Source organism: Leuresthes tenuis, unplaced genomic scaffold (genome assembly GCF_036924035.1).
Source record: "Leuresthes tenuis unplaced genomic scaffold, fLeuTen1.0.hap1 SCAF_6, whole genome shotgun sequence".
NCBI classification, from domain to species: Eukaryota; Metazoa; Chordata; class Actinopteri; order Atheriniformes; family Atherinopsidae; genus Leuresthes; species Leuresthes tenuis.
The window spans coordinates 18994430-19015329 of NW_027325360.1; the positions used below are offsets into that span (position 1 = coordinate 18994430).

Here is a 20900-nt window from a genome sequence, read left to right on the forward strand (position 1 = left end):
TTTGATTCATGAACGCATTGCAGTTCGAAGTCATTTTAATGGGTTCTGGTGTTGACAGTAATATTAGTGTTTGTTAGTTAAATTCCAGTGTTTTTCAGTCAGTTTATAGAAGCGAGGAGTCCCTGCTGTAATAGATGCTTGTATTGTTCTACTGTGCAGTGAAGTGTATTTCCCAAGATGCCACTTTTTCATTTTCTTATTTCCTGCTTTCCTATTTTCCCACACAAAACAAATATTAAGAACTTAGAATTTTTCAGTCTACTTGGTGGTATTTGTGATCTCCTTCAACTCTGTGAACAACTCTGAGTTTAAATTAAATGCAGATTTAAACATAGGAGCTTATTTTAGACTTCTCAGTGTTATTTGATGATGCCGCCTTCCTTCCTGATGGCTCTGTGGTCAGGATACACTCAAACCCCCACCACAGATTTCCTAAAATTAGCACAGTGATCAAGCTGTGTAAACATATTTTCCCGGCTGTTGTGATGTTACATTGTTCGGATCAACAGTTTCTCAGATAGTTTTACCCCTTTCTGTAGATCGTACTTCTGGACATGGATGAAACAGTGCTTTCTGTTATGTGTGGCGGTTCCAACGGCACAAACTTGAGCAGTTTTAGTGTAATCCATGTTAGGAAGAAGTGACACTGCTGTAGAGCTAATTACTGCATCTGCTACTTGACACAGTTTGCACATTTTGTCAAGTTAGTGTGTAGCAATACATGAGTGATGCCCTTTGTGGCAGTTTGGTTCCTTTCACCTAAAAAGAGAAGTGACACTGTGCTTTGACCTCACTGTAGAGCTCTGGTGATGAGTCGGCAGTGCTGTGGCTCGACCAAATCCAAGAGGCTATACTTACAGCTAATCAGGATGAAGAGGAGGCCCTCAAATGTATGTATTCAGCGTTGTAGTTCACTCATGCGTATCTTAACTAGTTTAAGCCATTGCTGATTAAAGCATTATCAACTACTGTTGTTCTTTGGCAGTTTAAAATACTAGAATGCCCAAAATGATAATAATGAGCTTGTTTCATTATTTCAGTGAAGCCTTATTTGGAGTTTATGATAACATAACCAGAGATTAGTTTTGTTGTGCTATGTTGTATTATGTAAATAACTGTAATTGAATTGAATAACATCGTATTAATCCCCAAAGGGAAACTGTATTTTCTGCTGTGTAAACCTTTTAAGGAAAAATAACAAAGAAGAACCAAGTTGAGCTGAAATTAACTGAAATTAACGCACATTTTTGTACATATTGTGCTCACTGATTAAACTATGAACTCATTTGCCTTTTTTTATTTTTTATTTTAAACTGATGCAGTTTTTGTAATTCATATTTGACTCAGCATTTCTTTGTCTCGCTTACCTTTGTTAGTGTGTGGAGCGGTAGCTCATATAAACAGGGTGGTGCTGGAGGGGGACTCCCAGAACACCTTGCAGGCTTTGCAGGCCCCCGGTGCAGGACTGAGAGCAGTGCTCCCTGAATGCGCTGACACATACCAGGCTGAACTGGCGCAGAAGCAAACGATCAGTGCTTCTACAGGTAAACTTCATTGCAAGTGTTACCTGGGGCCCACACTACGCTGCAGTTGAAACATATTCAGGGTATCTGTTTGGTCTCTGGCTTAACGAGCACTAACGTTTCACACTAAACGATGTTATGAGGTTGTTTGCTTCAAAAGATAATGTGTCCAATGATGTGTCCAATGATTCCTGTATGCGCTATAATGCTGTACGTATATGGAAAATCTAAGAATTGAATCCAGATGAAAAAGCAACACAGTAATAACCACTGTCAGGAAGGAAAAGTTGCACACTTCATGATATCACTGACACACCATTATAACATGAGTAGATCTGACTATTGCTCCAATCGTTCTGCTAAAAATCTTTGTGTTGCAGATGTTTTATGTAGAACATCCGTTTCCTCATCAGTTATGAAGAATTCCCTATAAATCCTTTTTATTTCTCCTCTAAATTTAATGACTTTTCCCTGAGCATACATACAACGGTCAGGGGGCTGTGCTTGTTCATTTATTGAACTCCTACCACCAAAGTAACATGTAGGTTGATACGTTGGTACAGTTCAACCTCTGTGACACTGGTAAATAGAACCTAAAGCAAACCATAAATGGTGTGTTTTATAGAAATGGTGGCATATTTGTGGTGGAGTCACATATTTTCTTCTTTCTTCCAGGCAGCAGTGATGGTGTGTGGGTGAAGCATTGCATCAAGGACAGATTTAACTACTACTATAACCTGGAGTCTGGACAGGGCACCTGGGAGGAGCCTGAGGGATTTGAACAGAATGGAGGCCAGCTCAATAAAGAGCAAATCCAGGTACTAATCTATAATTTAGAGTTCTGGTAATAAACTGCACATTGGTTTTTATTTTTGGGTTAATGATAAATTCAGTGCGATTCATCGCACCGTTTACCGGATCACATCGGTGGGACTGATGCTCCTTTTTCCTTTCAGAATCTTGTTAGCTGTGTGACTGCAGAATATAACAGGGAACAGCTATGGCTGGCAAATGAATCCTTCGTAACCCTGCTGCAGGGGAGGATCCGAGGTTACCTGGTCAGAAAAAAGCACACCAAGAGAATGGAGTACCTTCGTCAACAAGAACCACACGTCGTCAAATTGCAGGTAAGAGTAGTGCGACTGGACTGTTTGGTGGCTGTCGTCAGGAGTTGGTAAAACAGTGGTCTTAAGAATGTGGCTTCTTCTGTCCACATGTTGAAGTGTTCTTGGACAAGGTAATGAACCCCTGATGTGCTCACAGGCTCGTGATAAAGAAAAGTCTGCCGTGAATGTGGTTTGTAATGTTGGATGCCTTGAGTGCTCAACAAGCACTTAGATCGTGGCCACTGTGGATAGGCCATCCAATCGCCTGAGAGGGCGGGCGCAGTTATGTCAGCTTTAAAGAACAAAAAAACAAAAAACCTTGCCTAACGCAACCTATTTGCACATTACAACCACCACTGCGAGATCAGGTGCTGCGGCCGGATTGCAAATGCTTCTCGGCAGCCCACAATATCGCCCACAATTAACATCTTATGGCATTAAATTAATTCAAGATCGCCATTTGAAAAAAAAAAAAAAAAAAAAAAATCACTATCCTCCCTTCGATCGCTGATAGACAATCCGAACGAAAATCACTCCATCTCTATATATATCTATATAGATATATAGACATATATATGTAAATAGAGATGGATACATAGAGGGTTATAGTGCATTGGGAAAATAATATCCCTGTACAATTTCAATACACTATCAGCAAAGAAAACTGATCAAACCTTTAAATAAAGCCCTTCATTGGGAGTATTATTGTCTGATGTTGGTCTTACGAAATGTACAACTTGTAAACCCTTTAATTTTTATTTCTCCATTTTTCCCCAGGCTTGCTTTAAAGGTTACAAACAAAGGAAAATTTACAAAGAGAGGATGAACTTGCTTCAGAAAAACATTGCTTCTGTGGTCAAGGTGACACACGTTATTCTTTTTTTAATCAAACATGTTGTTATTTTTTTATTCAATTGTCTTGACAACAGTAAATGAATATTTTATTCATTCAATAAAGCAAAACTGAATTGCTGTTATAGCTGAGATTTGTAAGCACTTTGTAAACCAATTTAATTGCACATTAATACAGTTTCTGCCACAACAAAGACCTAACAAATAAATACTGACTTTTTTTTTCTTTGTTGTTTCCTTAGATCCAGTCTGTGGTGAAAATGTGGAAAGCAAAAAGGAAATACAATCAAAGACTGCAGTTTTTCAAAGATCATGTAAGTTGTATTCAAGTCGGTCAGTTTTTATTGTTTTGTGTTGATGCTCTCGACTCATAGCTTTCTGTTTTCAGGAAAAAGAAATCGTGAAAATCCAGGCTTTCCTGAAAGCCAATAAAGCCAGAGATGACTACAGAACCCTGAGTGAGTCAAAAAGCCATTTTACACTTGTTTGAGTCAGTGGTTGGATGCTCAGCAGATATTGACCAGGAGTCTAATTAAGCTTATATGACAACCTTGTAAGAACAAGAGTTTTTCCTGATTTAAATTCTAGATATCATTGAGGCTTATTATTGAGCCATTTAAATTGAGCTTATCTAAATTTCTTCCTCCTTTTATGTATGTACGTATCTATCCGTCCGAGTTTAATTACTTGCACGTGTTCTTGTGTGTCACATATTAGCTGGGGCCAGAGATCCTCCTCTGTCGGTGGTGCGCAAGTTTGTCCACTTGTTGGAGCAGAGCCCCATGGATTTACAGGAAGAACAGGAGGTGACACGGCTCAGAGAGGAGGTGGTCACAAAGATTCGGTCCAATCAGCAGATGGAAAAAGACTTGAACCTGATGGACATAAAGATCGGACTGCTGGTGAAGAACAGGATCACCCTGCAGGTGGGTGAAGCCTCAACACGTGTTAGCTTGATTCATTAAGTTTATTTCTTGAAACTGTACTATGAATGTGTAATAATCATCTGTCTGTTTTTGTGTTTGATTGCTTTAAAAGGACGTCGTGTCACATAATAAGAAAATGAAGAGTAAGAAAAATAAAGCGAGTAAAGATGTCCTGACAAAGGGAGACAGACTGGGTATTAAGGGCCTCAGTAAAGGCAAAAGAAGGAAACTGGAAGCCTACCAACATCTCTTTTACCTCCTGCAGGTATTACAAAAGAGTCTCAAACTTTACATCATCTTCTCCAGCTTTAGCTCTTACTTGACGCTGCTCAACTTGACAGTTATTTTCAAGCCTTGACTTTTTACACTCTGTCTTCCATCCCCTTTAGACCAATCCCTCTTATCTGGCTAAGCTGATCTTCCAGATGCCCCAAAACAAGTCTACAAAGTTCATGGATACAGTGATCTTTACTCTGTACAACTATGCCTCTAACCAAAGAGAGGAATACCTGCTGCTTAAACTCTTCAAGAGTGCTCTAGAAGAAGAGATCAAGTGAGAAATGCAACTGTGTACAATGAACTATAATCTTGTACATCTACCTAATCGACACTATTTGGGCTGTGCTGGTCAAAATGTGCCATGAAGTTCCTAGAAGAGATGCACAGAAATCCTCCAGATACATGTAGATTAGATATTGTATTTTGTGTTATCTAAGTTTGGTAATAATACTGATCTACTGCATGATCAACTGTGTGCGTCTCAGTTCTAAGGTGGATCAAATCCAGGACATAGTGACGGGCAACCCAACAGTCATCAAGATGGTGGTGAGCTTTAACAGAGGTGCTCGGGGTCACAACACACTCAGGCAGCTGCTGGCTCCAGTGGTCAAAGACATCATTGATGACAAGAATTTAGGAATCAACACCAACCCTGTGGATGTGTACAAGGCCTGGGTCAACCAGCTGGAGTCGGCTACTGGAGAGGCCAGGTAGTGGCAATAATGGCTGGAGAAAAGTACTGCCAATGTAAACCCAGTCTGATGTGTTTTACTGTTTACTGAAGTTTCTCTATAATACTTTTATAGATATTCTAAATAATACTTAAGACACATTTCTATTTCCCACAATTTACCAAAAATACATTTGCATTGTGTTTCCATCCTTCAGCAAGCTGCCTTATGAGGTAACTCCTGAGCAGGCCATGTCACATGAGGAAGTGCGCAGCAGGCTGCAGGCATCCAGTGCGGCGCTCCGCTCTGCTACGGATAAGGTCTTAAACTCCATTGTGTCCTCTCTGGATGATATCCCGTAAGTTTCACGGCCCGTTTCTCTTTTACTTGTGACAGGTTTTGCATGTCAGTTCCAGCACAAACTGGTTAGCTCCATGTGCACGTTTTTATAAATTATTCTGCTTATGGCATGCTTTTTCCTCCTTTTGTATCTGAATATTTAAAAATCTGTTCTCATTTGTTGCTTTTTCTCTGTATTTTCCATTTTATCAAGTATTTTTTTCCATTATTTCATAATGCAAAAAATGTGAATGAATAAGTGTGGACATCATTTTGTCTCTTGATTTGACGTGTTAAATTTTGACAGGGGAAACAACTGGAAGGCTACACCACTAGATGGGGCTATTTTATTGTCTACTTCTGCAGACGGTTAATCTTGAAAAAGTAGAAACCTATAAAAAAAAAACATGTAGACATTTATGTAATGCTCTATAACTGGAAGAGCTTTTATTTATTTATTTTTTTTATCATTTGCCTCATAGCATGTGAATGATGCATGTCGTGTTGAGTTTGATGTCCTGTCAATGCTTTTTGTTTTGCATGTAGTTATGGCATGAGATACATTGCAAAGGTTCTGAAGAACACCCTCCACGAAAAGTTCCCTGAAGCCTCCGAAGATGAACTGCTGAAGGTAGAAGCCCTCACATGTTTCGTAGAACAGTCTACAGTGTATGTCTGGCTTTCTGTGCGTGCTTGATGTTAGTGAGCGCTGCGTGGGGGAGAGCAGTTTTATTTTCTTAACAATGCAATAAATGTGTTGTTTTTAATGTTAGATTGTAGGAAATTTGCTGTACTACCGCTACATGAATCCAGCCATCGTGGCCCCTGACGGCTTTGACATCATCGACATGTCAGCGGGAGGCCAGCTTCACCAAGACCAGCGACGTAACTTGGGATCTGTGGCAAAGATGCTCCAGCATGCTGCCGCCAATAAGCTGTTTGAGGGCGAGAACGCACATATGACACAGATGAACAACTACATATCTCAGACATATGAGAAGTTCAGGTACGGAAAGTGTAATGGTGACCAGACAAATTATGCTGCGGGACACTAAAAACAGTCTTTAGTGCAGGGCTGAGGTTACTGCGGGTCACACTTCCATGACTTTCGCACTGTGCTCAGAAACCCGATAAAGGCAAAAACACCAGGGGTTAGGAAATAAATCATTTCCTTACAATAACAGTCAGGAGAATGAAAAAGACAAAAAAAAAATGTTGATAAACATGTTTTGCTTAGAGAGCCCAGTTGACTTGGTGGACACAGAGGTGTTCCTGGCAAGAAGAGGCTGTTATGTGCTGAATCAGCAGATGGAAGACGATCATGTCCACAAAAATACACCAAACTACTGACAGAGACGCACAAACTCTAATGAGAAAGGAAGGGCCAGCATGTGTTCTATCTGGCCCTTTTTGTTAAAGTGAGTGACTCATCATTGTTGGAAATCCTCTTAAACATCATTTGGGAAACAGTTGACCCTGGTTGAAAAATCCCAGGTACGGCAAAAAAAAAGCAGCTGAGTCTAAGTGGAGTGTGAGTTCTGTTTAAGCTAACTCTGCAGCATTTCAGGCTTTGATTGACGGTCACTAACTACTGCTCTTTCCCTCTAGGCTATTTTTCCAGTCTGCGTGTGATGTTTCTGAACCTGAGGAGAAGTTTAATATTGATGAATACTCAGACATGGTGACCTTGAGCAAACCCATCATCTACATCTCAATAGAGGAGATCATCAACACCCACTCGGTAAACCCAAGAGAAATGAGCAAGTTCTCTGTACAAATAATTAATGATTTGTTGCAGTTCAAGGGCCCTGTGGCATGATATTTGGCACTCAGGAAATGGTGTTTTTTTTTATACTTAAGTGCAAACTCTTCACGAACCTAATCAAGAAACAGAAACTCGCAAACACAGGATTCATGGTTTACATTTTTTAACCTGATCCCTCCTTATGAGGACCTTGTTCTGTGTTCAAAGGTAAATACCCCAGAATGCATCTGTTGTTGGTGTTGCTGTTATTCTAAAATAGCTTTATCTGCTTAATCTGGTCATTGACAACATCTGTAACCTTTAGTTTTTTCAGATTATGCAAATGCTGCAAGCCCCCTTTTTTAAATTGGATCATTTGTCCTGCTACCACTAAGACTAAACATTTGGTGTATTATGCAATAACTCCAGCCAGAGAAACCAGTCTTTACCAGCATAACATACTTACTGTGGGTCTAGTGAGAACTTTCCTTTAGTGTAGTTCTTATTCTCCACCTACTCTGTTATAAGAACATACTGCATAATCATCTCTTTTACCTTTTTATGATCGTCTTTTCCCCTTTAATCAGACTCATCATCATCCTGTTTGCTTCCTTTATATTTCCAGAGCAGTTCCTTGGATAGTGGTTAGGTCAGTGGGTTAAAGCCAGCTCTGTCCTTTTGTCATCCATTTCACTAACGGGGTCAAACACTGGAGATAATGGTTTACGCAGATGTCCCCACAACTTTCATGTTGCACATTACGATATTTTCTGACTATATATGAAGAACAGGAACATGATTTTACCTATAAATGCATAGATTGTGTACAAATTATGCCACAACTGTTTACTAAAAATCTCTCATCTATACATTGGCTTACTGTGTGAAACTAATGACATCTGTATCTGTGCAGCTGCTTTTGGAACATCTGGAAGCCATCTCTCCAGACCGCAATGACTTGCTACACGAGCTGCTTCAGGACCTGGGAGATGTGCCTGATGTCGAGGAATTGCTTGGTACTGTTGATTTCATCATTCTTATGTTTTTTAACTGAAAGAATTCTCATTATTTGTTCACAGCTTTGCTAGTTTTTCATTCTGTGCGGCTTAATTTCAGGTGAAGGAGCTGCAGACCCAACTGACCCCAACAGAGAGAGCGCTCTGAGCCAACTGGCAAAGACTGAAATCTCCCTCACACTAACCAGCAAGTTTGAACTGCTGGAGGGGGACGACAAAGACCTGAAGACCCTCGTTACGAAGTAAGTTCACGGTTGGAGGTCATGTTGAGGCAAAGCCTCCTGTCGAATGGACTCTATAGCACAACTCGCGTCGCTCTTATCGGAGTTGTTTCGGCCTGAGGTTTTAGGTTTAATGCTGAATGTGAAGCCATAAAACTGAATCACATTAGCTGGAATGTACTGTATGAATGCTGCGTGATGTACTGACCTTTTATGACACAGTCGGCCTGTCTCTGTGACTGTCACTCAGTCGTATATCTGTGTTGTCTTTCCTGCTCTTCTATCATATCCTGTCCAAAAGGGAAGGGGTTATGTGGTTAGGCTTATCTTGCCCATAAACGCGCATCCGTCTGGATCGGTTTCTCAAGAGACGGCGCTTGTCCTTTTCTTTTCGGCAGCTCTTTTGTCATGACATAAAGGCGAGTGCAGCATTACAGAGTTAATCATGTGCAATACGCAATGTGTGGAGTTGGGTTTTTCTTTCTTTGTGAATCCAAATGATAAAAAGTTCAGGCCATACTTACAATGGTTTGCCACCCAATTACAGTAATAACACTGAAAAGAGCACTTTGCTTGTGCCATGTGTGTAATATTTACACTTTTCTTTTAAAAAAAAGTTAAATAAACTGAACAAAAGAAGTGTTTTGCCTTCATGGTACATACATCTCTGAGATGACTATCCAGTGGTGCTCTGCTCACGCCATAACGTTTATTGAGGTAAACAGAAGATTGTTTCGTTCACTGGAGCATATCATGTTGATATCGTATAGGACTTATTTCCTGTGGCTAGTTTAAGGTTGACGATGAGAAAACTACCAACGCTTTCCTCAGTATTTCTGCAGCGAGGTGATGGCTGCCTGATTTCTTTGTGTTGGTGTGTTCAATTAAGGGAGGTCAGTATCTCACAGTGAATGTTTGTCTGTGTGTATCAGGACAAAAAAGCTAATAGTTGATGTGGTTCGGATTCAGCCCGGAGAGACGTTGTCCGAAATTCTTGAGACCCCAGCGACTGCACCACAGGTCAGCTTTCTTTTTCCAGCTCCTCTTATTTATCTACGGGAATATCTGCAACATAATGCGATAACTTCTCACGTGCCTTAATTCCTGAAGGAGTTGGAGCATACCAAGATTATAGAGCGCAGGGCAGTCCAAGATGCACAGACACCGGAGGGTCTGAAGAGCAGCCCAGCGGTACTGGAGGACAGCCAGCTGCCTCTGGAGCAGAAGAAGAGGAAGGTCCTGAGGAACCTCCGTAACCTTGAGCAAGCTGGCCTTGTCTCTGCGAGTAACAAATACCAAGACCTCATAAACGACATAGCAAAGGTTCGTAAGCAGCTCTCCCTTAGCATCTAAAGATGCATTCTTCCATGTTAACTTTCATGCAGTCTGCTCACTTTCAAAATACACGAGTGCGGCTAATTCCTGTAATCGACAGGACATTCGCTACCAAAGACGATACAGACAGAGAAGGAAGGCCGAGCTCATGAAGCTCCAGCAGACACTGACGGCACTAAACTCAAAAACTGAATTCTACCAGGAACAGATGAACTACTATGATACCTACATCAAGACTTGCCTGGACAACCTCAACCGGAAGTTAGTTTCATTCTTACACCGTGTCTTTTCCAAAGTAGTGCCATGTCCTTTATCTCTGACAGTTATTATCTGATGGATGTCGCTCCATTTCTTGGTATTTGTTGTGATGTGTGGCTGTTGTATGTATCCAGGAATTCACGCAGATCCATAAAACTGGACAGCAAAGGAGATGATAAGGGCAGTAAGAAGTGGAAGCGTCAGTCTCTTAAGTACACTGCAGCCAGGCTGCATGAGAAGGGAGTAATCCTGGAGATAGAAGGTCTTCAAACAAACCAGTGAGTTCACTAGTTTTTTCTTTGAAAAACCGCTAAGCGCTTTAGTCTTTGACAGTGGTCTGACACCTCTGGTAATAAAGTTCCCTTTGTCAGGCTCTGGCATGGAGAGGTCATGTAAAATGTGCCAAATCATTTTCATTGACTCGAGCTATAAGCTAAAGTCTTTCTTAGTCATATATTTTAGTTAATTTCGATTCTTTTCCTAAAGGGAGGAAAGAGAACGAGGTCTCTTCAAAGTACAGGAACCTCACTAGAAACTTGTTGTACAAGAATGAGGATGTGCCTTGTCAGCAATTTCTGCGTAGGGACACAGATGTCATCGAGGCTCATTAAGATGCCACGTCTCACCTTTCATTTCTCACAGCTGTTATCGTACCAAGTCGTAATTGTGAAGATATTTAATCCTTTCCAGTAATTAAGACCAAGAGGCTGAACTGAAGGATGTTTGGAATTTCACCAAAGCGATGCGATGGATAGATATCTCTGTCTCACGTGTCCTGTTTTCTATTTTTTTTTTTATTGTCTCTCTTGGCACTCAGGTTCAAAAATGTCATGTTTGACATTTCACCTACTGAGGAAGTTGGCGATTTCGAGGTGAAGGCCAAGTTTATGGGGGTTGAGATGGAAAAAGTCCAGCTTCATTTCCAGGTAAACATTTCCCAAGTGCGTCAGAATTTCATGAAATAACAGCAGCACACCAGTCAGCACTAAGCCTCAGTGACAGATGGTTCGATTTCCTGTTCCCCTCAATGGACGGCAGGCAGGAAACGTGCAAGAAAACAAAAAGACACCACCTAGTAACTGTGATAATTGATTTCAGTTGAATCATTTATGTCAACGTGCCAAATGTTTGCGCCTCTCAGCATGTTTTGTGTTTTCCGTGCAGGACCTCCTTCAGTTGCAGTACGAAGGCGTGGCTGTCATGAAAATGTTCGACAAAGCTAAAGTGAATGTCAATTTGCTCATCTTCCTCCTGAATAAGAAATTCTATGGGAAATGAAAGCGACACGAGTGTGGTGGAAGGATACCAGTTGTGCCTTGTTTGGGGAAAAAAAAAAGGTTATTTTGAAGACATCACATGGTGTAAGACTGTTTTTGTATTGTTTTGGTCCCCCCCCCCCACACTATCTGCTTATAATTTAATGAATCACACCAAATGAAATGTCAGCTTCATGTGTCTGTTCTGTATTTTTCCACGTGGTGATTGTAAATGTTATTTACTTTTAAGAATGAAACTGTACTGATATTCGTGTTTTGTATGTAAAAGATCAGAGCACACGCACAGTTATTGTAACCCTGACCAAGTCAAATTTGGGCGGAAGCAGCGCTGTTTGTTCCGAAACGAAGCCGGGAAGCATTGTTCCAACCTGACCACATCAAAACCAGTCTACCTGTGCCTTTTTTAGATGTTAAAAGGAAACATGTTTTAATTCAACAGAGGAGCTAAAACTGGTGTATTTTTTTTAAGAACACTGCATAATAAATGACATATAAGTTACATGTGTAAGTTTTTATTTTAATTTTTAATTTTTTTATGCCTGCTTAACATTTCACTTTTGGTTTTAAAAAAAAAAAAAAAAATGTTGATCTGAAGTTTCTGGGTTATGGGTTATATTTTTTCTTTGCAAAGGGGAGGAGATGCGCCGCAGGGAGGTGGGGTATCCTCCAACATGTTTTATGCTCACAGATACACACTTCAGTAACTCTTCTGGCAAACAGATCGTTTCAACTCACTCAGAGTATTTGTAAGGATTAACAGTGAAGCCATGCTTCATCTGCTAACAGGCTTGTTAGTCTGGTTTTCTAGCCAAAGCTTTGCTCTCCCTTCCCAAAATGGTAAGTAGTTTTCTTAAATTTTGTGTAAAATTGATCTCTCAGATCATAACAACTTATTAGATGTTTTACAACTACAGTCCATGCAGCCATTCGCTCTGCTGGGGGGTTTTCAAGAGTAACATTTAGAGTACGGTACTCATATCACCCTCCTTTAAGCTGAACGTAGCATTTGTTCAGAGTAAGTAACTTGGGCTTTTGGATAAGTAAAAATAACAGTATTTCTCTTGGAAATGGATTGGAATAAAAGTAACAAGTCTCTGGAAAAGAGTAGTCAAGGTGCCTCAGGCTTGTTAAGCACAGTACTTGTGTACATTTAAGCAACTTGGAACCATTCTAACTGGCCAATGTAACAGTTCAGTTAAATTGAACTAATGCTGTTACTATCACAGCAGGGAAAACTTAATGTGTGCCTTTTCATTTTAAAGAGACTTGATTCGCCTCAGTTTTTTTTGTATTCCCTCTAATGTAATTAATATGATATATTAAAACGCTTTTCCCATCACTATTGGAATACTTGAAGAGGGAGGAATTAGAACGAGTACAAATATTGATTATGAATGGTTTTAACTGAGCGAGTTTAAATTGGACCGCGTCTGTTGGGCGCCATGGTCAAACAAACGGTAAACTACTGAAATGTCAATTTATCTTTTCACTCGAGCTGTGAAATTGGCAAACCGATGATCGTAAAAAGCATTTTCATAAAGTCCCAAAATGAATCATGAAATTTTCAAGACGTGACAGCCAGGATTGGTGTATTGCAATATCTTAGGGCACTTGACCCATCTGCTCTTGAGTTTTGATGAAGCATTTGCAAAGATGTGGTCGGTGACGTGGAAGCAAGTTTGATAATAACTGATGCTTTGTTTTCTCATGTCTCTCCAAAGACTCTGTGCTGCTCCCGAGGACTTTCTCTGGTCACTTTGAAATGGTCGCTGATGAGCCTCCAGACTATATTGACCTGATTGCACTAGACATGTTAAGTGACGATGGGGGTTCGGGCTTGGAGACGGGGCAGCAGTCTGTAAAAAAACATGACCACCACAGTAAGCACCACCCCACAATAAAGCTCTATTTTGTCTCAGAGGAAACCAAAGGATTTCTCCAAGGTCGCCTGGCAACAAGCTTCGTCCCAACCGTTTACACCCTGGTCTTTATTGTCAGTGTGCCCCTCAACCTTGTTGCCATGGTGATGTTTGTGCGTTACATCCGTCCCAGGAAGCCAGCGGTGATCTACATGCTGAACTTGGCTTGTGCTGACCTGTTGTTTGGCCTGCTTCTTCCTTTCAAAATTGCCTACCATTACCATGGCAACAACTGGATTTATGGCCCCTTCATGTGCACAGTTGTCACAGCAGCCTTCCACTGCAACATGTACTGCTCAGTCCTGCTCGTCATGTGCATCAGTATCGATCGCTTCCTAGCTGTGGTTTACCCTCTGAACTCGCTGACATGGCGGAGCCCTCAGACAGCTTCAGCTGTGTGTGCTGCCATGTGGCTCTTATCCCTGGGAGGAGTGTCCCCCCTCTTGATCTCAAAACAGACCCTACATCTATCAGATCTCAAAATCACCACCTGTCATGATGTGCAGGATGTGGAAAAGCTCCATTCTTACTATCTCTACTTCTTCCCCATCTACTCCTCCATCTTCTTCTTCATCCCTCTTATCTTCACTGCTGTCTGTTACGTACGGATCATTCAGGCCCTGGCAGCAGCCAATGTGGAGAACCGCTCCAAAAAGACTCGGGCTATGGTGATGGCTGTCGTGGTTTTGCTTGTGTTTGTGGTCTGCTTCACTCCCACCAACATCATTCTGATGGTTCACTATGTTCAGCTTGCCCACAAGTCCAGTGACAGCTCCTACCAGGCGTACCTGCTTTCTATGTGTATAGGCAGCATCAGCTGCTGCCTGGATCCAGTCCTCTATTACTTTGGCTCCTCTCAGTGCCAGAAGCAGGTGGCAGTGCTGCTCAGGTGTGGACGACTTGTACGTGCAGAAAGCAGCTCGGAAACACACAGCACAAGAACAAGTGGACTGACAAACAGCACCAGATCATGCAAGATGGAGAGTGTTCAGACTGGTCTGGGGAATCAGTACAGCAGGTTGGTGGCTTGAGATGACAGACTCGAGGAGCTTGTCTCTGAGAAAGCTTTTAAATGTGGACATGCATCCATAGAATGCAACCTCAGAGTCAGCCTGTGTTTGAACTGTTAGGGAAATGCTGAAGTCGGACAAAAGCTAATTCTAAGATTTAGTTTTTGGGGTAGAAATTGCGTGTGTCCACTCCCTGGCTGTGATGGATTTATATGCAGGTAAAGGTAGACGTGTGGATGGAGCAGTGCTATATATCAACCACGATGATGTTATCAAATGAGCTGAACTCTTTTCACTAACGATATAGCAGGATATTTTCAGATCTTCCTCTCAGATGTCACACTCTTGTTTTCAGTTAATTGTGGAAATGAAACATTGCATCTGTATTAGTTTTAATCTTAAAAGCATCACACGTGACAGTTATAACTACTAATGATAATTGCATTTTTCTTTTTGATTTATCACAAACTGCTTCTGATATGATTTATATCCTAATGCATTGTTCAGTACGTCCGCATCTGTTACATGATTTACAGGCAGCCGATATAAAATTGAAAAATATGTGTGTGAAGCAGGGGTTTTCAAAGTCTGAGACTTCCGGCCTCCTTCCATGGGAAAAGCACCTCCAAACACCCCGTCAATTTGTTCATTTTTCAAAATTCCTTTAGGTTTTTTTTTTGTTTATTTAATCCAATGGAAACTCAAAAAATTGACTAAAGATGGCTAAATATTACAGTTTGAAATACATTTAGACTCCACCAAATGCAACAAAAACAGATTTGTCTCGACACACTTATTAGATTCTGACTCTGGGACAATTTGAAGAGCAGGTAAATCCTCTAACTTCCTGTATCTCTCAACTTCTTTCAACCAAATTACACACACGTGTCCACATGGTTTCCTTCAGACAGGCAGTGTAAAAAAAAGAAAAGAAACAGCACTATATTTCTTCTTTTTAAACGGTTTGGAGACTCCACGGAGGAAACCAGCCTCTCACTTTGAAGACCTCTGGTGTAAAGTACAGATAATTCAGTCAAAAACAGAAAAACAAACATTGTATGTGTATTTTCTTAATACATGTTGTTGCTCGTATCTCTTTTGTCTCTTTATTTATTGCTGCTCAATCTCTTTGTCGTCAGGGCACATCTCTGTAACACAGGAAAGAAAAAAAGTTTGAAAAATTAAATACAGCAAAAATAACAGACAACAGAACATTTCCTGGGCAGAAAAGGGGATGGGGTTGGTTTAAGTCTGCTTCATGAAGGCAACCCTAACCCTATGTAAGGTCTCCACCTTGTGGCAGTTTCTGGATTGCTTTGAGTCGTCACAGCTTGCTGAGGAGACACTGACCTGTCTTGTTGTCATAGCTGTGAAAGTTCTCTGGAAAGTTCAGACACTCTGCTTGTTTCTTGAAAAGTTCAACATCTTTGGTATTTATTTTTCCTGTCCGTGCTGCAATAGATTGGAAATTAGAAAAAAAAAAAAAAAAAGAGTGTGCATTTTAATCTGTGACCTAAACGTATAGAAAAGAACAGGACTTACTAAACAGCAGGATGTATCTGCCAGTAAAGTCCCCATTTCGAAAGGTGTCTGTCCACAGCAGGCAGTCGGAGCAAGTCTGCAGGATGTGTCCTTTGTGGTCTGACAGGTTTTCTTTAAAAGCAGGGAGCAATGTGAGTGATTAAGGTATTACACCCCTGTGTAGAGATGTGTTGTGGTGGATGGCTTTTTTGTAACTAAGGATCAGTGTAAAGATAAATCTTTCTTTCTGGGATTCACATACTGCGAAATGTGGTGGCAAGTCCAGAGACGGTTGCATTTACCTCCCCAAAGATACAACGGTTACTGAAAAACAAAAAAGTGAGAGAAGCACATGTTACATGTGCATGTTTAAAAATGTATGCGTATTATTCATAAACGGAATTAACTAAACCACCCAACTCACAAGCAGTGATCTCCCCATCGTAAAGCCACAATCTGACTGTTGGAAATAGGGGACAAGTCAATCCAGGAGCTTTTCAGAGACCCCAGTGCATTGTGGTACGCCATTGGGTCTCCAGCTCCCATGACATACACCCATTTTCCAGATACCTTTAATGGAGAGATGCATCTCCATTAATTGTACGGTGAAAAACTGGCTGGACATACTCCACCACCATTAGGATGAATTAGACAGAAGAACAAGAGAAACACAACTTACCAGTTTGGGGTCATCTGGCATAAAAGGCTTTACCAGGTCCTTGCAGTCAGGTGCAGATGCAGCGCTGAGGGAAGTGAGTGTCACGACCAAGACAAAAACAGGCAGAGCCATGGTTAGACAGAGGATGTTGCCGAGCCTGCAACAGAAACGTTCTGACGCTGATTAATTTTCTCTTCGGGCTTCCACACAAGAGAAGTTGTTGCACAAGGGCTAACACAGGGTAGGAGGAGGAGGAGGGGGAGGAGGAGGGTGTCTACATGCTCAAACGCTCTAGTAAAGGCTTTTCATTGTCTACTCAGAGACTGGAATGAGCTCAGGCAAAATGCCACAAATGTCCTGGACCGTTGAAGTGTTTAAAAAGCATCAGATGCAGCTTTTCATCAGTGGAGCAAAGGTTGTTTCTCTGTGGGGTTGTGTGGACTCCTTGTGGTGACAGTTTGAAAGATCTTTTTCTTCCCCCTGACAGTGATGTTACCAAGCAACAGTTTGTTCAGTGAACAGTGATGCTTTTTAGAGGACCTATAGCTGTTTTAAAGTGATGCCACAGTCTAGCAACCTTCTTTTAGTTAGGAAAATTAAGAGATGACAGTGCTGTTTGAGGCAGAGAGCTGTTTTTATTGTTGCACACAATCAGTGGATTACAATTGCACAAATATTGCTACACTGATTATAATGTGATTTGGACTTTCACAGCTACGAGATTAAGGACAGTAGGTTAATCTACAAACAATGTACTTAATATGACATGATACAGGCAGGCCTTGAACGCTGTTGCAGCAGAAATAAAGAAAGGAAATACAAAGCAAAATACATCACTTTACAACACAATTTAGTGCATGTTAAGCTAGATTGGTGCAGGTACGTGGAGGCTCTTCACAGGACTCTGACATTTCTGAGCTCTACTTTACAGTCTGCGGAATCTCAGTATTCACGGTATTTTCAGCCGCCGCTGTCGTAGTTTGCCTAACATCTGGACACAGATCTGTAATGAAGAAAATCCACAGAGTCAAGACAGCCTAATCTGGTAGCTGATAGGTAGGCGGGAGAAATGAGAGCTGGAGTGACATCTCACCTGTGCCTCCAAAGTGGTACTCTGGAAGAAATTTAAGACACTCCGCCTGCTTCTTGAACGTCTCTAACTCAGATGGCTCCAGAGTGCCAGTGCGTGCTTTAAAAGAGGGGCCAGAGAGGAGGGAGAAAACAGAAAGAAAAGAAACAACCATGAGGCACACAAATGTGATGGAGGATATATACATATAGAAATACATAAGAATATGTTAAAAAAAAAAAAAAAGAAAGTCTTACTAAACAGGAAAAGGTATCGTCCCTTTGACTTGCCGTCAGGAAGGACAGTGGTGTCTTCAGACAGGAGGCAGTCACTGCAGGTGGCATAATACTTCCCATCATGGTAAGAAGTGTGACCGTTGATAATAACTGAAACATGAAAATGCACCACAAATATTTAGACCTAACAAGCCTTTTACGAGCGTTTGCTTGTGAAGTCCACCAACATTCGGCTCCACACTTTGCCCACATCACAAAGAGGGATCGTGAGTCAGGTTGTAAACAGAGAAAAGTACAGTTCAAAACACATACAAGTGGTGTGGCTGGTCATTCCTGACATGGTGACGTTCGCTACCCCCTGAAGGCATTTTTCTTCATTACTGTGATGAGAAAAAGGAAAAAACCATCAGACCAGAGCTTTTTTTTGAGCTCTGCACAAATAGATTATTTCCGTGTGAATCAAAGTCTGTTATGATAAGATCTTGTTCCTGATGGTTTGTATTTAGCAGAGTCCTTACAGGCGGTCAGCCCAGTAGAGGGTGATGTCTTCATTGTCTGAGGAAGGCGACAGCTCCACCCAGGAGCTATTCACTGACACCAGGTCACTCTTCAGGCTGGGCTCGTCCCATGAACCGACATGCAGCACCCATTTTCCATAGATCTGCACATAGATATGTTACATAGTATACTAAACATTTATAGTCTGTCATGGTGGTTTGACAGTTGTTTTTCAGGGTGTTGTTCTTTTGTCTCGGTATCACTGCAAGACTGAAAGATTACCCGTAACCTCGGAAACACATCTGAGCCCCAGCTATAGAAACGGATACAAAGAGCTTAAGGCAGAGAGGAATAAATAAATCATTAAAATGGAGGCTTCCAGACTCCCATGACAAGTGTTGTGTAACGTCATCCTCTGAGGAGGTTTGCATGCAGTGTGATTGGTGAGATTATTTAACAATTATGCCGTTGTGTGTTCCTTCTTGGAAAAGACGGCTCGCATGTTAAGAATTGCAACTCGAAGCTTGAAATTTCGACAAAAACTGTTCTAAAGATCCTTGATCAAATAGTAGAGGCCTGCTCTTGCAAGAAGACAAAGGATACAAGTCATATGCAACCCAATAGAAGATGCAGTTAATGGAAAATGTAATGTTATATGGCTCAGATGAGCGGGCTCATTTTTCGTAAAGAGCATTGCTCACAGTATCCCAATACTGCTTACATTATTACAGTATTATATGATTTCATAATAGGTAATCATTCAAATCAATCACAGTTAGCGCTGAGACAGCTTTAAATACTTCCGTACAATATAATAATTTGATCATTTATTACAACAGAAATAGACTAAACTGTCACATTCTGTTTTTGTTATGACATAATTCTGCCGTGTACATGGACTACATTATTTCATTGTGCATTGAAATACAGCTGCTTTCAGGCAACCATGCTGCCAGTAACTTTAAATTTCCAAGAAAATCAACAACCTCACTCCTGTTTACTCACACTGTAGTAAATTTTGATAGAGCACAAAAACAAAACTCAGCAAATCAAGTTACATTTCAAGCCTCCTCACACATGACTTGTCCCTAACAAACAATTAAGGATACTCACAGGGCTGTGGCTGTCCAGCACCAGGGGCTTAACGAGCTCTTTACAGTCGGGTTCAGATGCGGCACCCAGGGAGGCGAGAGCCAGCAGAGCAACAACCAGCTGTGCAGCCATGGCTCCAGACAGCAGGCAGCCAGAGAGCAACAACTAATGTCAGGGATCCTGCTGCCAGCTAGAGCCCCTTCCAGGGAACCGTGGGATTGGTTCTAACAGTGGGCTGGGCCAAACACACACACCCACACACAATGTTGTTTCCAAAGCTTCAGAGGCTATTGTATCGTGTCTCAGACACTCGATATAAACCAAACTATAACCTCAATATAACCTCAGCAAATTTTCACCCTAACACGATTCATATCATGGAAGCTTGATTTTTTTCCTAATTAAATTGCCAACTGAAAAATTACCACAAAGTGATACGAAAAGCACACACGCTCAAAAAGCTCTCTCTCTTCTCTGGGAAAGAAAAAAAAAGCTTCACTTTTCGCCTCAAGTCAGCAGGGGCTTGTGTCCTATTTATCTTGTTACATAAAAACCAGCTGGCAGAGTTTGAATAACAAGAACCCTGCATCTCTCAACATGTGTACACAATTTTGCACAAAGACTCTCTCACACACAAAGGCAGAAAAGTAAAAAGAAAGTCACACACACGCACATGGAAACATTTCTCTTCTTGTGTTCGTCTCGCCTTTCGACATTGGTGGCTTGAACAGACTGGAGAGACTTACATAAGCTGTTTTGCTTTGGTAATACATTATGGTTACCATTTTCTGCAATTACCATCCACCAATGGGCCAATTGAGGAATCTCAGTAATGCTTTTCAATGAAATGATCAGTTTTGTCTTTTAGTTGATATTTATCATGCAGATGGAATCAGCTCGATGTTGTCCGTCTCTACTCTTGATCAGTTCAGTTCATTTGAAATTAAGTCGCACAGAACTCAGCATGGTGCATACTGAGAAAAGTGAGTGTGTCTTCTTACATCCCTATGACCACTTTGTTCCCAAAATATTGGCTCAGAATTGCCCCCAAACAGGAGATCTCACTTGGTGAGTAGCCAAGCCAAAATCAACAAATGTAACAGCAGAGATTATGAAAGAAGATATTTCAAAACTTTTCCAGTAATAAGAGAGAAATCTAAAAAAATCAATCATCTTTGCTGTTCTCAGGGAAATTGCCAGACAATACAATGCTGACTAACTTGGTAGAAGGCTGCATTCCAATAAAACAAGATAAAATGAGGCTGGCACCTTGATTTAATTCGCACCTGCATAATTTACAGCAGAACTTGCTATAGTTGTTCCATCGATTTAGAAGAATCTTCTTTAGTC

The 20900-nt window shown here is 41.1% G+C and overlaps 3 protein-coding genes across 3 annotated transcripts in view; 2 read left to right on the forward strand and 1 right to left on the reverse strand.

The window, feature by feature from the left end:
• iqgap2 (IQ motif containing GTPase activating protein 2) overlaps positions 1 to 12046 on the forward strand; it is a 33584-nt gene extending 21538 nt beyond the window's left edge. Inside the window, exons 16-38 of the mRNA XM_072388071.1 lie at positions 800 to 890; positions 1377 to 1544; positions 2199 to 2341; positions 2480 to 2650; positions 3407 to 3490; positions 3724 to 3795; positions 3870 to 3939; positions 4199 to 4407; positions 4520 to 4672; positions 4797 to 4960; positions 5172 to 5396; positions 5575 to 5715; positions 6243 to 6327; positions 6470 to 6702; positions 7305 to 7437; positions 8354 to 8456; positions 8557 to 8698; positions 9610 to 9697; positions 9788 to 10000; positions 10113 to 10273; positions 10405 to 10548; positions 11088 to 11196; positions 11435 to 12046. Of these exons, the coding sequence (XP_072244172.1) occupies positions 800 to 890; positions 1377 to 1544; positions 2199 to 2341; positions 2480 to 2650; positions 3407 to 3490; positions 3724 to 3795; positions 3870 to 3939; positions 4199 to 4407; positions 4520 to 4672; positions 4797 to 4960; positions 5172 to 5396; positions 5575 to 5715; positions 6243 to 6327; positions 6470 to 6702; positions 7305 to 7437; positions 8354 to 8456; positions 8557 to 8698; positions 9610 to 9697; positions 9788 to 10000; positions 10113 to 10273; positions 10405 to 10548; positions 11088 to 11196; positions 11435 to 11548 (3216 nt within the window). The 3' untranslated portion in view covers positions 11549 to 12046. The remainder of the gene's footprint in view (positions 1 to 799; positions 891 to 1376; positions 1545 to 2198; positions 2342 to 2479; positions 2651 to 3406; positions 3491 to 3723; positions 3796 to 3869; positions 3940 to 4198; positions 4408 to 4519; positions 4673 to 4796; positions 4961 to 5171; positions 5397 to 5574; positions 5716 to 6242; positions 6328 to 6469; positions 6703 to 7304; positions 7438 to 8353; positions 8457 to 8556; positions 8699 to 9609; positions 9698 to 9787; positions 10001 to 10112; positions 10274 to 10404; positions 10549 to 11087; positions 11197 to 11434) is intronic.
• A 184-nt stretch (positions 12047 to 12230) lies between these two features.
• f2r (coagulation factor II (thrombin) receptor) lies at positions 12231 to 15461 on the forward strand. Its single transcript, XM_072388073.1, has 2 exons — positions 12231 to 12384; positions 13269 to 15461. Exons 1-2 carry the CDS (start codon positions 12315 to 12317, stop codon positions 14495 to 14497), a joined length of 1299 nt encoding a protein of 432 aa, XP_072244174.1. The 5' UTR covers positions 12231 to 12314; the 3' UTR covers positions 14498 to 15461.
• A 1809-nt stretch (positions 15462 to 17270) lies between these two features.
• Positions 17271 to 19756, reverse strand: LOC140309983 (saxitoxin and tetrodotoxin-binding protein 1-like). Its single transcript, XM_072388074.1, has 6 exons — positions 19572 to 19756; positions 18479 to 18621; positions 18273 to 18340; positions 17982 to 18110; positions 17749 to 17844; positions 17271 to 17658 (listed from the first exon to the last, which is right to left on the reverse strand). Exons 1-6 carry the CDS (start codon positions 19680 to 19682, stop codon positions 17576 to 17578), a joined length of 630 nt encoding a protein of 209 aa, XP_072244175.1. The 5' UTR covers positions 19683 to 19756; the 3' UTR covers positions 17271 to 17575.
• Between the last annotated feature and the right edge of the window lie 1144 nt (positions 19757 to 20900).

Bases quoted from the DNA above. Each gene is read 5' to 3' on its own strand.
- f2r (XM_072388073.1), top strand. From the start codon at position 12,315: ATGCTTCATCTGCTAACAGGCTTGTTAGTCTGGTTTTCTAGCCAAAGC. The intron at 12,385-13,268 runs GTAAGTAGTTTT...GTCTCTCCAAAG, and splicing joins TGCTCTCCCTTCCCAAAATG to ACTCTGTGCTGCTCCCGAGG.
- LOC140309983 (XM_072388074.1), bottom strand. From the start codon at position 19,682: ATGGCTGCACAGCTGGTTGTTGCTCTGCTGGCTCTCGCCTCCCTGGGT. The intron at 18,622-19,571 runs GTGAGTATCCTT...ATCTATGTGCAG, and splicing joins TGCTGGACAGCCACAGCCCT to ATCTATGGAAAATGGGTGCT. The intron at 18,341-18,478 runs GTAAGGACTCTG...TTCTCATCACAG, and splicing joins CTCTACTGGGCTGACCGCCT to TAATGAAGAAAAATGCCTTC.